This window comes from Staurois parvus, unplaced genomic scaffold, assembly GCF_062004578.1.
Source record: "Staurois parvus isolate SC_StPar_1 unplaced genomic scaffold, SC_StPar_1.0 ptg000051l, whole genome shotgun sequence".
NCBI classification, from domain to species: domain Eukaryota; kingdom Metazoa; phylum Chordata; class Amphibia; order Anura; family Ranidae; genus Staurois; species Staurois parvus.
Window position 1 is genome coordinate 54,870 of NW_028317847.1, and position 16,216 is coordinate 71,085.

General features: G+C 40.1%; 1 protein-coding gene across 1 annotated transcript in view; it reads left to right on the plus strand.

The window, feature by feature from the left end:
* Positions 1-16,216, plus strand: part of RSU1 (Ras suppressor protein 1) — a gene marked incomplete at its 5' end in the record, with an annotated part of 170,161 nt that overhangs the window by 14,802 nt on the left and 139,143 nt on the right. The window contains one exon of the mRNA XM_089666419.1: positions 2,976-3,090. Coding sequence (XP_089522545.1) covers positions 2,976-3,090 — 115 coding nt within the window. The remainder of the gene's footprint in view (positions 1-2,975; positions 3,091-16,216) is intronic.

Below are 16,216 nucleotides of genomic sequence, written 5' to 3' on the forward strand. Positions count from 1 at the left end.
GGGAGGCAGGAGAAGCCGTGTGTAAGCTTTACGTCAAGACTTGGAGCATACACAGGACTGAGGACTGTCTGTACCCCATGTCACAGCAATGGGTGTCTAAGTGGACAGTCGGCACTGCCGCATGAGAGGGTTGTATGCAACATGCTCCTTAATAATGGGAAGAGCTCAGCATGTCGCTTTGCTTCGAGGTATGCGTGAGCAAAGGTAGGCTGAATATGTGCAGCTGCTGGGGCTGGCATTAAAATGGATCTTTCTGGTTACTGAGGTCAGGCGTATGATAGTTGAAATCTCAGCTTGCTTTGTCTTGCTGCAATTTCTTATTAGATAAGCCACCAGCTGTGCTGAGCTTTTAAAAATAAAGGTGTTGCCTAGAAACAGACACAATAGGGTGAGTTCCTTTTAGCTTTGTAACCCAAAAAGCTGTTTTAATGTCCTTCTAAAGGCTCATTCACACAGGTAGCAGCCCTTGCCATCCCTTTTTTAAAATGCAATCCGCTGTGCACCCTGAATGCCTACTTGGGTCACATTTGATGTCATTACTGTCTGACAAATGTGGCATGGGGTATAATTTTTGAAGCGAAGCATGGCCATGTGTACAACCCCTTGGCCACTGTTGCAACTTGAGAAGGGCAGTAAAACCATTGCTCAACTACACATTTTTACTGCCCCCCTCCTTCCCCTTACTGGCTGTCCATGTAAACGAGCCCTAAGGGCTTATTTTTTTCTGAAGTTCTACCACCAAACCAATCTCCACCCATGCTTTGATTTTTTTTATTTTTTTTTTTTAAGTTGAAATTCAAAATGGCTGTTGGATTCACTTTACATATACAGTACAATGAACATGAATTAATAACTTTCACATATAAAAAAAGTAAGTTGGGAAAAAAGTAAGAGAATACTTCTTATAAAGAAGGTGGCATGATGATCTGTGAGAAGTGTGTTTAAAGAGAAACTATAATGGTTAGGGGTCAATATTATTTAATGTGTTCTTTTTTTTTTTTTAGTTGAACTCCATGCACACTGGCTTAAAAAAAACTCTTAGAGGAGTTTATTGTTTTTTCCTGTAGAAGCAACTAATGTTATCCTATATGTCCATGCACATTAGGCAGTCTAGAGGCATTTTTTTAAGCTCCATGTTTACAGGCAGAAACATTCTGTAATGTGTTTTTTGAGTGCTTTTGTTTGTTTGTTTTTTTTCTGGCACAAAAACCACTAAAAACTCAAACACCAGTTGTTTCTGCCAAGAACACTGGCGTTTTTTTTAAGCTAGTGTGCTTGGAGCTTATAAGTTTGTTAAACTAATCTATATATTAAAACAAAATGTTATATAAATAGTAAAAACAAACAAAAACATTTAACAAAATGTGCATCCTTGACAGAGGATTTCCAGAGAATTAAAGGAAGAGCACAGCAGTAGCGGTTTATTTTCAGGCTCTTTTATCTCTGGTTGTAACTCTGTATGGATCCATCTGAACAGGCAGGTAGGAGGAGAAGCACAGAGAAAAAAAAAAAAAAAGAAGTCACTACACTGTGTAGTGTGTACTAACTGGTAAATTGCAGTCCATAAATTCCATAATGAACAGCGATGGGGAGATGATAGGAATGCACTCCAACATGCAGCTCATGAAGTCCAGGACAAACCAGTACTATGACACAAGACAAACAAGGGTACAAGCCTCAGGTATTAAAAGATAATTTTTCAGAGTAAAGCATAAAAACACAGGTAGGGAACTGTGTCTGCACATCAAAGGTAATTAGGGAGTACAGTTGCATATGGAATCCAACAAACTATGGCCAATAGCATGGTTGCAAGGTCAAAGTGTGAGTAGTCACTACTCTTAAGCCACCATAGATGGATTGAATTTTGGTCGGTTCACCAGGGACTGTCAGATTTTTGCCATGATATTACTGCCAGCAGAAATAGCTGAGGGCAGTAATCGCTGTGTTCTTCCAGTCGGGAAGGCTTCCTGTGCCCCTCCCTCCGGCAGAACACAATAGCGTTGTGGGATGGATTCCCCACAGCACTGACCGTGTTGATGGGGGAGTCAAGCCATTTAGTTTCCTACAACCTACAGTTGTAGGAAAGAAAATCAAATCATTTATGGCCTCCCTTACTCATTTACCTGGAGCTCTTAAAGTGTTACTAAACCCAGAACTTTGCATTCACTATATCTGGTCTTCCATAGTACACAGAACATGAAAATGCAATTATTTTAGTAAATATAAACTGCTAAATACCTTTTCTCATCAGCAGTATATAGCAGTCTTGTGATTTCTAACAGTGTCCTGCTGAGCACTGGTTAAAGCTTGTAGAAGGAGTTTTCATTCTCATCTGACTATCCTATGTGGCTGCATAACCCCTGACCCTCTGTCCGGGCAGTGCTGATTGGCCCTGTGCTTATCACATACACGCTCCCAAAGACAAAAAAACACACACCAAACTGAGCATGTGCAGAGTGACTCCTAGAGTGCTGTACTATCAGCAGATGGATTGGGGGCAGTAGAAGGGGCGAATCAGAGAAGTCAGGATCAAGCAGCCATTTTACACAATGAAGAGGATTAACCGCTTGTATTCCACAGTGAGCATAACACGCTTGCTATCGTGCATATATACACTGATTTTACTGTTGTGGGTTTTGTAACATTTTAGGCTCTGTAATCAGCAACGCAAATAAGGATAACCTACAAAACTTGTAAAAGGGCGCTCAAAGCTCCATCTGCTGGCTGGAAAGGAAAATATGAATATTCCTATGCAACTGTTCATTTTTACCTGATGATAAAAATATTTTAAATATAAAGAAAAATGTATACAAACCCCTCTACAATTCCCTTTTAAAACACAGTTGACTTTGTTGTTCAGCATTTCCATAGTGCAGTTTTCTACTTTTACATATATAGTATAATGGCTTCAAGTGCCGATTCTCCTATTTCATCTTGGTATTAGACTGTCTTGCTTTATTTGAATTTTTCTACAGATTAGTCTGCGGGATAATGACCTAGTATCGCTGCCTAAAGAGGTAGGGGAGCTGAGTCAGCTTAAGGAGCTGCACATACAAGGAAACAGGCTGACTGTGCTGCCCCCAGAACTTGGTAAGTACTGGTAACATTACTTCTTAATCCTTTTTAATCATCGTGCACTGTTCTATGTCTTGCCGGCTCATTTTTTATTTGATTTTTTTTTCATACTGTCCCAGTATTTCTTTTTTGGCTTAAGCTAGATCACAGCAATATAAGCGTTGCCTGACCTGACCCCTTACATTACCATTCTGTGACTGAGACTGGGGATCCTGGAGCATACCAGCACACTACACACTCCAAGCACTGCAGCTGCTGCTTTTTTGGTATGGCGCTCAGCATGCATGGAGGAGGAGGGGGGAGCGGCAGACAGGGCAAAGAGGACTTCTTCTTTATCCAAACTAATATTTGAGTCTGGCAAATGTCCAAGTCTTTATTAAAGTGAACCAGTGGTGGCCATAGCTATTGCTGATACTTCCCTTTCCAGCACTCCCCCGAGCTGCTCTGGTTGCCAGTGAGAAGGAGTTCAGGAAACCCTATGTTAGATCCAAGTCACTCTGTTGTAACAGAAATATGATCTGATATTGTTGACTTCATGTATGCATCTGTGGCTGTCAAACTCAGAATTGCTTTACCATCCAGTGTGTTGCAACCATGGAACGTGCATGCAGCCGTTTGAAGTCAGAACGCCTGTATAACCGTTCTAGGTCAGTAACTTGATTGATGTATAGTTACTTCCCTATTAAACAAGAGTTCCAGTCTAATAGAAAAGCAGAATAGTGCGTTAAAAGAAACCTGCTATGACAGAAATACAGGGGTTGGACAAAAAATGGAACCTCTACATGATTTGCAGTTGTGAAAGTGACTAAATGTTTCACTTGAAAGCGGAAGTCACGTAACACTCTTTTGTGTTCGCTGTGTGATGAGACACCTAGCTAGCAGTTGGGAAGCCTCACTTTCGCCATTCACTGCATGTGCTGCTACTAATATGGAGTCATGTCAGAGCCTACTGAGCTTTAAAGAGGTAAATTGTTGGTACCGCTTAGTTGGTGCCTCTGTGACTGAAGCTGCCAATTTATTTGCTGTGTCGCAAGTTGCAGTATCAAAGGTTATGATGGCATATAGAGTTTCCGGGAAAACATCATCTGAAAGTTTTGTATTGAGTCACCTATTGACCAAAAGAGATTTGTTGGGCTGTTGCTTCATTTAATAAAATGTAGGTAAAACATTTCTGTAATAGTTCATTGGATTTTGTTTGTAACGTATTGCGGCTTGTTCACATGTGTTTTGATCTCTGAAGAGCACTCTTCACAGCCTTTCAGATACTTTCTGAAGAGCGTCTCTCTGAAAACGGGATTTTTGTTACTAGCCCTAAAATCTTTTTTTTTTTTTTTTTTTAGTTCATTGATGGACACAGCACCAACCCCTACTTTTTTGGAGTTTATGCTTCTGACACTGCTTTATGACTATCTAGCTTGCCTATAGCAGAGAGGGCGTTTATACCAGGCAGGACTGCCTATAGACAGTGCTGTTTTCTTTGTCTAGTGTCCTACTCCTGTAGTTGGTGCTATAAACCCAACCCAAACCCAAGAATCAGAAGAGCTTTGCCTGTCAATGAACTCAGAAATAGGGATTTTACAATTTTTTTGACTTTTGGATAAGGAGGTAGGGTTTTTTGCTATTTGTGTTCCATTGAAGGAATATGCCTCCCATAGCCACAACAGGAAGTGGGAGGATATCCCTGCAAATTAAGGGAATTCATTGGGGCCACCAAGTCACCAGAATTAGTATCCCTATTGGAAGATTTCCCCTCTTATTACTTTTCTGGGGTCATACAAAAATGTAGAATTTTCCTATACTTGTTTTTTTTTTTTACCATCTCTGACCTATTGGGGAGATTTTCCTTCACTTCCTGTCCCATATCCAAAACCGGAAGAGAAGGGAAATCCCTTCAAAGTAAGGGAATCCATGGCTGTCACCAGAACTACTGCCCCATTGAAAGATTTCCCCCCCTATTCCTGTTAAGTGACAACTCCATTCACTCTGGGTGATAACAGTAAACAGGATAAATAGAGAGGGTGAAACTCCCCAATGGGAGCACAGACAACAATAACAGGCAGGTGTTTGTAATCCCTTTCTACTCTGTCCGAAACTAAAAAAAAAGTTTTGTTTTTAGTTATAGTTTACAGTAGAACTACAGGAAAAAAAACTGTTTTCATTGTGGATAAAGTAATCCCTGTCAAATTTTTTTCAAATTTTTTTTTCTTTACATCTGTGTCCCATTGGGGAAATATACCTTCACTTCCTGTCCCATAGCCAAAACAAGAAGTAATCAAATCACGAAGACCAACAAATAAAGAAAAAATCCTCTTGCGCTGCCAAACCTACAATGATAAACTAAGAGTGGCTGCAAACACCAAATTGCGTTCCCACAACACTAAGAAATGAATAGATAAATAGTGCTGCGCTACTTACTAAACCTAACCATAAATCAAAACGTAAACACCTGACAGAGCCCCTAACTAAGGTGATATACGTGCATACCTAGAAAATAACCAAACACAAGGGAATGAAAATATCCAAACAGACTAGAAGCCCTGCTAGGCAATAACAAATATGAACAATTCAATAAGTGAAACTTCAACATATGTGCAAATAAACAATCAGAGTGATGTATATCAAAGCATAAATAATAATAATGATAATATATGTAGAAAACAAAGCACACAAAATAAAAAGAAAATGATGAATAATAAACACCCAGCTGAGCCCTCAACCCAGTGACAGTCTGTGAATAAATGTCCGTAAATGTAGTAAAAATCAAGATCTGTAATGCAGAAAAAACTTCAAATCAGTATATATAACGCATGTGACTTGAACATTGATCACCCTTAAAAATCCTCCACCAACTAGTGTGCACGCTCACCTCCCATTTTGACCGATAGGGAATATAGGTCATATGCGCTTTAATATCAACCTGAAATCCAACCAGCTCTCCTCTGTAAGTGTACTTTACTGGCTCCTTCTCCAATTCCTCATCAGAAATTCATGTTCAAAAAAAATCAAAGGCCATCTCATAATGTAATACATCCATGTTTAATGTATACAAACCAGGTATAGAATACTCAACTTTTAAAATCAGGCCAGCAGACCCATACAAGCATTGATCATCAAATACTTAGGAACAGGTTTGCCAAGTTGGCAGCCGCCTTCCAACCAGAAATGATGTCACCACACTTCCTTCCTATGTGTTGCATCACGAATCACATGACTTCCTCAGGGATAGGAAAGGAAATCACTACAACATAAGGGAATTCCTTTGGGGACTCCCAGGTCACCAAAACTAGTGTCCCCATTGGAAGATTTCCTGTCTATTACTTTTCTGGGAACAACTCAAAATTTGGGATTTTCTTTTAATTTCGCTTTCAATGATAACAGTAGACAGGAAAAATGGAGAGGGTGAATCTCCATAATGGGGGCACAGACAGCAATAAAAATTCACAGGTCTTCTAATCCATATCTACTCTCTATCCAAAACTAAAAAAAAGTGTTGTCTACTAAAGGTCACAAAATTAAATTTCAGGCAAATGACTAAATGAACAGATGAACACATATACTTTGGGAGTCATTTAACTGGCCAATGGATTTGTTTTTCTGTCCAACCAGTCCTGAGATTTGCATAGTTGTTCTAAAAAAAATAGCATAAACCCTAACCGAAAAAACTACTAGGACCTATAGGGTACCATACCAACAACTGTAAAAAAGAAGAAAAAAAGTATTTTATTACACAATATTAAAAATCATGAGTGTAGTACAAAAACCTGAGCATAGAAATGCCTTCCAAAAAACCTGTACAATTACATAAAATGCCAGTGAGAAAAATTTGCTTAATGTAAATGGCTCCACAGTTACATGATATGCCAATAAGAAATTACAGTGGATCTTAAGTCTACACACCCCTGTTAAAATGTCAGGGTTCTGTGATGTAAAAAAATGAGGCAAAGATAAATCATTTCAGAACTTTTTTCCAACTTTGTGACCTATAAACTGTACAACTCGGTTGAATAACAAACTGAAATCTTTTAGGAGGGATCGGGGGAAGTAAACGTAAAAAACTAAAATAATGTGGTTGCATAAGTGTGCACACCCTCTTATAACTGGGGATGTAGCTGTGTTCAGAATTAAGCAATCACATTCAAAATCATGTTAAATAGTCAGTACACATCTGCCATCCTTTAAAGTGCCTCTGATTAACCCCAAATAAAGTTCAGCTGTTCTAGTAAGTCTTTCCTGACATTTTCTTAGTCATCTTACAGCAAAAGCCATGGTCTGCAGAGAGCTTTCAAAGCATCAGAGGGATCTCTGTTAAAAGGTATGTCAGGAGAAGTGTAAAAACAAATTTCCAAGGCATTAGATATACCATGGAACACAGTGAAGACCGTCATCAATTGGAGAAAATGTGGCGCAACAGTGACATTACCAAGAATTACAATCTTACAAACAACAGCTAAGAAAAACATCCAAGACTGGCTAAATTTTGCAAAAACACATCTGAAGTCTCCCGAAAGCATGTGGGAAAATGTGTTATGGTCTGATGAAACCAAAGTTGAACTTTTTTTCCATAATTCCAAAAGATATATTTGGTGCATAAACAATACTGCACATGACCAAAAGAACACCATACCCACAGTGAAGCATGGTGGCGGCAGCATCATGCTTTGGGGCCATTTTTCTTCAGCTGGAACTGGGGCCTTAGTCAAGGTAGAGGGAATTATGAACAGTTCCAAATACCAGTCCATATTGGCACAAAACCTTCAGGCTTCTGCTAGAAAGATGAAAATGAAGAGGAACTTTATCTTTCAGCATGACAACGACCCAAAGCATACATCCAAATCAACAAAGGAATGGCTTCACTAGAAGAAGATTAATGTTTTGGAATGACCCAGCCAGAGTCCAGACCTAAATCCAATCGAAAATCTGTGGCGTGATCTGAAGAGGGCTGTGCACAGGAGGTGCCCTTGCAATCCGACAGATTTGGAGTGTTTTTGAACGGAAGAGTGGGCAAATATTGCCAGGTCAAGTGGCATGCTGATAGACTCTTACCCAAAAAGACTGAGTGCTGGAATCAAATCAAAATGTGCTTCAACAAAGTATTCATTTAAGGGTGTGCACACTTATGCAACCATATTTTTAGTTTTTTGTGTTTTTTTTCTACTTCCCTCCACCTAAATGATTTCAGTTTGTTGTTCAACTGAGTTGTACAGTTTATAGGTCAAATTAAAAGTGGAAAAGGTTCTGAAATTATTTGTCTCATTTTATTACATTACAGAAACCTGACATTTTAACAGGGGTGTGTAGACTTTTTATATCCACTGTATACTTTGATGTGAATAGGTCTGACGCATTTTGCAGAGCAAAGCCTACTTCCTCGGGGAGATCTGGCATATATCTCTAGGATCACAAACAAAAACAAAAATAATGTGTAATAAAGATATTTAAAAATAAACTTTTTATGGTTGTTGTTGGTATGGTTCCCTAAAAATCCTAGTAGTTTTTTTTTTTCTGTTAGTGGGTTTTACTGATACCACGTCCTTTATTGAATAGAAAATGAAAAATGCAAAATCCCTAACAAGGTTCAGGCCATTTTTATGAGTCTCCTCAGTATCGCTCGAATTAAAAAAATAAATGTAATTGTTTTACTCAATACCTAACTGCATTAACTTGATGGGTTTTTTACATCTGCCCAGTGTTTATCTTTAACTTGTAGAAGATGAAACACATACAAAGTTTGAGTACATGTCTCTAAATATGAAAAGAATTTTGAAGAATAAAACATTTTTTATATTTTTCTTTTTTTTTTTTTTTGTTCCTTGTGCCATGTCAATTGTGTGATTGTTTTAAAATGGTGAAGTCTTGAGAATGCTCTCATTGTTATGACTGCAATGGTCTTTGTGTACGATGAAATATTTTTGTGCTACAAAGTTTTAATACTTTTACCATCTGTATTAAAAAGCCAAATCGCAGGTCAACATCGGTGTAATAAAATCATACATGTAATTATTAATTGTGCTTAACATCCACAGGGTGTAATCTATGTATATAACCTTTGTAAGCGTTAATACCAGTTTAATTGATGTAATACAGAAAGATAATTGACGTTTTAGATGGTGTAGATGGTCTATCTCGTCCAGAATACTGATTAAAATTGAGAAGCTGTATTGATCAGTGGAGTTAATTAGCTCAGACTATGATAATGAAAGCAGGTATCTGTCATGATTAATGGCAATGTCGTGTAACTGAGGCGATGGGAGAATGACAGTGTTGCAAAGTGTGAAGCGCTTCTTTTTATAGCGATCTGTTTGGTTAAACTAGATTTCACCTTTTTATCCATAAATCTTTTCTTTTTTTTTTTTTTTTTGCACTAGTACTGAGATTTTTACTATGACTGAATTTCACCTGCTTGCGAGTTTGATATACTTAATTTTTTGTATTGGTTTGTTTAGCGCCAATGTATCACTAGGAGTTTTATATACATTAGCATGCTGAACCATTTGTAATGACAACTTCAGCCAAACAGTTGACAACCACGTAATGGAACTGTTCTAGGATTCGTGTTGACAGGCTTTTGCTTGTGAGAGTCAGATCTCCCATAATAGACACTTCGGGTGGGCAGACCTGGGGACTCCATTACAAAGACCTCATCCTTGAAGTCCGCAAGAGTACGAAACCGCTAAGTGGTTTGGCTCTCCAGCTTTCTCTTAAGTGGACTGACCTTTTTAAGGAAGTCTATCTGGGATACTCAAATTTTTAGTATATGATTAAAAAAAAAAAAAATTTAACGGAGCTTACCCTAAGTAAAAACCAAATGTCAGATCCATCTGTATATCTGGAGATGAAGGAATCAAATCTAAAAGCCCAACTCTGGGGAACTTGAAAATACCTCCTTGTAGTGGGGCTCATTAAGGTCTAGGAGGCATAGAAAATAATATTTATTTACCTGATCCGCTGCTTTTCTGTGCTGTCTAGCCCCTTTCAAGGGGCGTATAATCGAAGGTCCCTAACTTGTCTTTGGAGTCTGGGAGGAAACCGGAGTACCCAGAGGAAACCAATGCAGGCACAGGGAGAACATGCAAACTCCAAGCAGGTGGTGCCGGTGTTGTGAACCAACGACCCTAGAACTGCCAGGCAGTAGTGCTAACCATTTAGCCACTGTGCTGCCCTGGATTAGCAGACAGGTGCCCTGCTGATCTTAATAGAGCCAGCCTGTGTGAAAGGGGCCTTATGCAGGCCATAGACGGGTCGAACATCGGCCGATTTTTCGAACGATAAACGAAAAATCGGTCATTCGGCCGATGTTACCACGTCCGACTAAATCATAAAGTTCACCCCATAACTTCTGTCCCTTTCAGGTCACAGCTCATGCGCTGATTTTTTGTTAAAACGATCATCCGATTTGGCCATCATTGCCGGGAAAATCGGCCAATCGGCCACAAATGTTCCAACATAACCGATATCTGAAAGTGCAAAATACACGAAAAACGGCCGACGAACTAATCCACTAACGGTACGAAAATCGGCCGATTTTTTTTCTTTCGGCAGACGATTAACGACCCATCTATGGCCTGCATTAGACTGATTCCTGTAGCACCTTCTCCCCCATGCTCCAGCAGTCTAAAGTCCTGATGTCATCAACACCAACGCAGGGTCCATAGCCTGTTCTGACAACAAGGGACAGTCCACTGTCAGAGCATGGGGGAGCTCCATCTGCCGGGGGAGTGGAGGATCAGGTAAGGTAAATGCTTTTTTTCACTTCCCTAGACCATCACGAGCACTTAACCCTTGCCATGGGTGTGCAGCCCCACAGCAAGGAGGAATTTGCAGATTTTCTGGAATTGGGCTTTAATTTTCCCTTAGCTATCTCTGCCATTCCTACCCTCCCAAGCCTCCTTGTTACTTTATTGTAATGGTTGGCCTTTTTAATTAACAGGGAGACTTTGCAGGCACTAGAGGTGGACAAATCTGGACTTTTCTAATTAAAGCTAATATTTGCATAAATTCAGCCTCATACTGTATACATTTGGATCTAATGATTGTTTTGAATTTCTGTTTTCACAAAAGTTTACCTTTCACAAGATGGTTTTAGAATTTGGGGCTAGGTCCGGGTTGAAGATGAAAGTATGTATTTTGAATTTTTTGGTTGTGATAAAGAAAAATTAAATTTATAACAAGAATGCCAAAATATCACAAGGGACTGTTTGTGCATTGAAAATCTATTCATGTACAAGTCGTTTGATGTTATAAATTTTTGTAATGAAAAATTTAGCACCACAATTCTTCAGACAATGTGGGGTAAAACGGGCAGGCTTGGAAGCGGAAAAGAGTTCCGCAGGTAAATAACATATGAAAAAGTAAAATGCAGTAATTGAATATGATTAACTTTTTTCAACTTTGCTGGTCATTAGTGTGCTGAGTAAGTAAACCAGTGTACTGCTACCCTCTTGAGGGCCGCTGAGTTTTTGGGTCCCCCTAAGCTCTGCACAGCCAGTCAGTACACATTTTCCACACCTTCATCAGCATACAGTGTTTGCAAAGCGCACTTGGTCCCCTTAAATGAACCTCCTCAGACCCTAGATGAAAGTCTCCTCATCCATCTGGCTGTCTTGAGAGTATCTCAGGGCAAGGGATTCCCAGACACACAAGTAATGTAGTCCCAGGGAGAACTAGTTGAGTATTGCACCTGACCGCCTGCTCCCTTCTGTGGCCCAGGAGGTGTAGAAGTAACTCGCACTGTCCTGTTCCTGTAGCTTCAAAGGGTGAAGCTGCTTTCAGGCCTTACACTGGGCTGGCTCCTTCCCTGCTGACAGGCTGTCTTTCCTTGGTAGACTGGGGGACAGGGGAGGTCCTTCTTTCCAGCTTCCAGCCTGTAGGCAGATCCCCCTCCTCTTGGGCCCCCTCCCAGGATCCACACCAGCAGCACTTCCTCACTCAATCTTCTGCTGGACTCCCCACCTGATCAGACTCTCCCATATTTAAGGGCTGACCTAGCCACCATGCCAGGCTTCCTGCCCAGGGATTGGCCAGATTCCCCTAAGTATGCAGATCAGCTCACTGGCTCCTAGAAACTTCTCCAAGTTTTTAGAGCAGGGAGAGGTATCTGAGAACTGACCTGTAAAGCCCTTCAGCCTTAACCTCAAGTGACCTCGCTGACTCATACCCAGGCTTCTAGCAAGCCTTTAACTGCACAAAAAAAAAAAAAAGTCTTACACTAGAGGGCTTTACACCAGTACACCCCCCCCCAGCCTGGGTTTTACATTTATAAATAAAAGCAGATAATTTTAACCACCCTTGGCAGTAGTAAACGGTTTATCTCATCGCTCCTTTTCTACTACGTTTGCAGGACAGCTTGTTCTGTTGAAGATCAACAGACTTACTGGCCAGATCACCAGGTAAAAATGAAAGTATAAAAAATTAATGCAGCCATCACATCTAAGAATTAGTAAGCTGAAATATAATGAGTGTTTGTTTGCTTTTGGATTTAATACCGCTTTAAATTTGTTTACACTGGAGGTTTTATTCAGGTATTATCCAATCACCATCTGCTCCCTGGACTGACTGAAGAGAGATGGCACAATCCTGTAGATCTGGTGTGCACAGCAAACCGAAAACTAAAACCACCATGCTCCAAATGTTTCCAAGAGTAACCAAATTTAAGACCTAAAGTGCACAATGGATGTCTCTACCAAAAGTCCACCCACCCTGACGTGGCTGGTAGGGTTGCTGTTCCATGTAAATCTGGTGTTTGCACAGTTCTCCACTATGTTCACAAATATCTGACACAGAGCAGCTCCTCCTGCAGCCTCTCACCTTAAGGGCCCTTTCACCTGAGTGGCTTCTGTTCTGCTCAACGGGGGATCTTAGAGCTGATCCCCTGCTGATCAGAGCAGAGCGGTGCAGATGACAGGTCCATGTCCGCTCAGCAGAGTGGACACTAACAGTTCCCTCTTTGGTGTATGGAGGGTCTGGAATAAACAGACTATGCTGTTCATTTATATCCTGCTGCCTATGATCTGATCTGCCCCAACGAAAGTGTACACAGTCCTCCCTTTTTTTTTTTTTTTTTTTTTCTTTAGCAGGCCTGATCGGATCCAGAGGTAGGTGGGGTTAAATAACTCCAAAGACATGCTGGTAGGTGAATTGGCTCCTGTCTACATTGGCCCTAGTATGTGTATGTATGAATGTGAGTTAGGGACCTTGGATTGTACGCCCCTTGAGGGTTAGGGACTGATGTGAATGTACAATGTATATGTAAAAGCGCTGCACAAATTGACGGCGTTATATAAGTACCTGAAATAAATAAATAGACACACGAAGTCCATTTACACCCGCCTATTCATAGGAATGCTTGGACCATCTGATCAGGTCCGCCTGAAAAACTGACAGCCAGACCCAATCGGATCACAAGTGTGAAAGAGCCCTAAGACTTGCTAAAAAGTTAGTGTTGCAATCAGATCAGTGGGGGAAAAGACTGAGGAAATGCTTTCTCTTGCCTGCAGCAGACTGATGACATTGTCTTAGCCTAGGCAAAGTCGCTAGAATGGAGCCCACAGACTGATTTTTAATGATGATAAAAGCTGCAATATTTTTAAAAAATCATAATGTTTCATTACATTGTGACATGTCAGGAATGTGTAGCTGCAAAGTTACTGGAAGGTGCATTTTGTAATGAGATGCAGACCTGGAGGAGGGGTTATGCCATCTCACTCCTGTCGGATTACTGAGTACACAGGGTAGAATTCTGCTGCTTATTGGACTGCACATTCATGTTTATACACTCAGCAAAACTGCTGGAATAGGAAAGTAGAGGAAAAACTATGAAAATGACGGCTGTTTCTACATTGCCTCAATACAAATGTGACTTGAGTTGAAAGCGAGAAAAACTAGTAGAGCAAAACAAGTAGTAAGATTGGTTAACCATTTCATTATTGCTTAACAAAAATAACTATAAATCAGCCCTGAAGTGCCTAGGTAACTGGTGCACTTTAAAACGCCTGGAGGGAAAAAAGAAACACACTGACATGTTTTCTTCCTATATGATGGCCTTCTGAAAGCATTTTTTTTTTCTCATCTCTGAAGGTTTGTAAAATAGTTATTGTAAGCTAAATGAACAGATCTGATATTGTTTGAGGCCTGTGGAAGGTTATATCCTGGAAAGTGACACGTATAAATCATGATTCCTGGCAAGCCCATGGCAGTCTGATATATAAATCATCACAGAATCACTAAAGCTGTCTCTTTTTGTATTCTTACCATTTAACCATTAGAAGGGCGTGCGACATTGGAGGCCGTAAACTCGCGTCAAGTGGCAGATACAATTAGTAAGATCAATCTTCTGTATGTCCCAGTAGTCCGCAGCTTTGTCAGTCTCATAGTATTACAATGACTATTTATGTGTCGGCATCTCCATTGTAAGTGCTTTGTTAAAGTATAGATAGTTGTGTGAGATGATTGGGTGACTAACGTTGAGTTTTGGGTAGTGAAGGATCGGTGTTCTGGTAAGAGCTGGTAAATAACCTGACTGTACACATTGCATTGTAATCGTACGATCTTGCTTAGGCGTACCAACAACTAGACATGTGTGATTTTGTTTTGTTATGAATCCAAATTTGGATGAAATTTTCCTTATTTGGATTTATCCAAATCACAATAATATAACGAATTTCTACAAATCCAAAATAAATTATAACAAAATCCTCAAATTAATTTGTTTGCGGCTTCAGAGGGTTTTGTAGGTTCAGTAATGTCACACTCTGATGTTTTGAGACTTTGGCTGTAGCCAGTCATTACAAAGTCGCAAGCAAGTTGCATACAGCAGGGTCATGGGGTGGATTTGGGGGAGCTTTAGTAAAAGCCAAGAACAGTAACGTGATATGCTGTAGCTTACAGTCCTTAGGTCTGTTGGCTGCATTAATTATTTATAATATATATATATATATAAAAACTTTTCTTTCTGAGCTAACATTTTTGGCAAATACTGAAACACCTTTTGATCTTGCTAGAAATGCAATGTTCTTGTCACTTCCTGTGATCTGCAGAAAATAATATCTTCCTTCCTAGCAATCTGGTGTAATCTACAAACTGTTCTGCCCCCCATGCAATGGAGAAGAAGAGAAACGGACATGTCTGAAACTCATATCAGGAGAGCAGCCTACTGTGAAAACCGTGGCTCCCTCCACAGATACAGTGCAGGAGTGATGTAGCCACCCAGAAACAGGAAGTGTGCTATTTGCAAGGTAAAAGTAAAGCAAGTGAAGCTTAAAAAAGAAAACAAATACAGCCACCATACCAAGGATTAGCAAACTACAATATATTACATTTTTGATTTTAGGGTTTCGACACACTTTAACACAAGTGGGTTGCTTTTGCCTTGCATGGGCAAATTACAGGTTTTCTTTAAAGTCCAACTCCAGGCTTCATGGTCCTGACTTCCACACTCTTCCCCCTTTTTATCTTGAAAGCCCTTCAACATATTTTTCTTTTTTCTAAATCTTCCAATTTTTCCAGAAGTCTTCAACCTGGTTGGGGGCATTGCCATGGTGCCCTGTACTCAGTGTAATGATACAAAAATACATTATAAGACCAACATAAGATATAACAAAGACATCATAATATAATTGTTGGTTTCTGCATCTACACACTATATTGCCAAACATATTGGGACACCCTTCCAAGTCATTGGATCAAATCACCTCCATGACCACAGGTGTATAAATCAAGCATCTAGGCATACAGACTGCTTCTACAAACATTTGTGAAAAAATGGGTCGCTCTCAGGAGCTCAGTGAATTCAAGTGTGGTACCGTGATAGGTTGCCACCTGTGCAATAAGTCCATCCATGAAATTTCCTTGCTACTAAATATTCCACTGTTAACTGTTAGTGGTATTATAACAAAGTGGAAGCAACTGGGAATAACAGCAACTCGAACTGGTAGACCACATAAAATGGCAGAGTGGGCTCAGTGTATGCTGAAGCTCACAGTGTGCAGAACTCGCCAACTGTCTGCAGAGTCAGCAGCTAAAAACCTTCAAACTTTGTGTGTCCTTCAGATTAGCACAACAGTGTGTAGAGAGCTTCATGGAATGGGCTTCCATAGCCAAGCTGCTGCATTCAAGCCTTACATCACCAAGTGCAATGCAAAGCGTT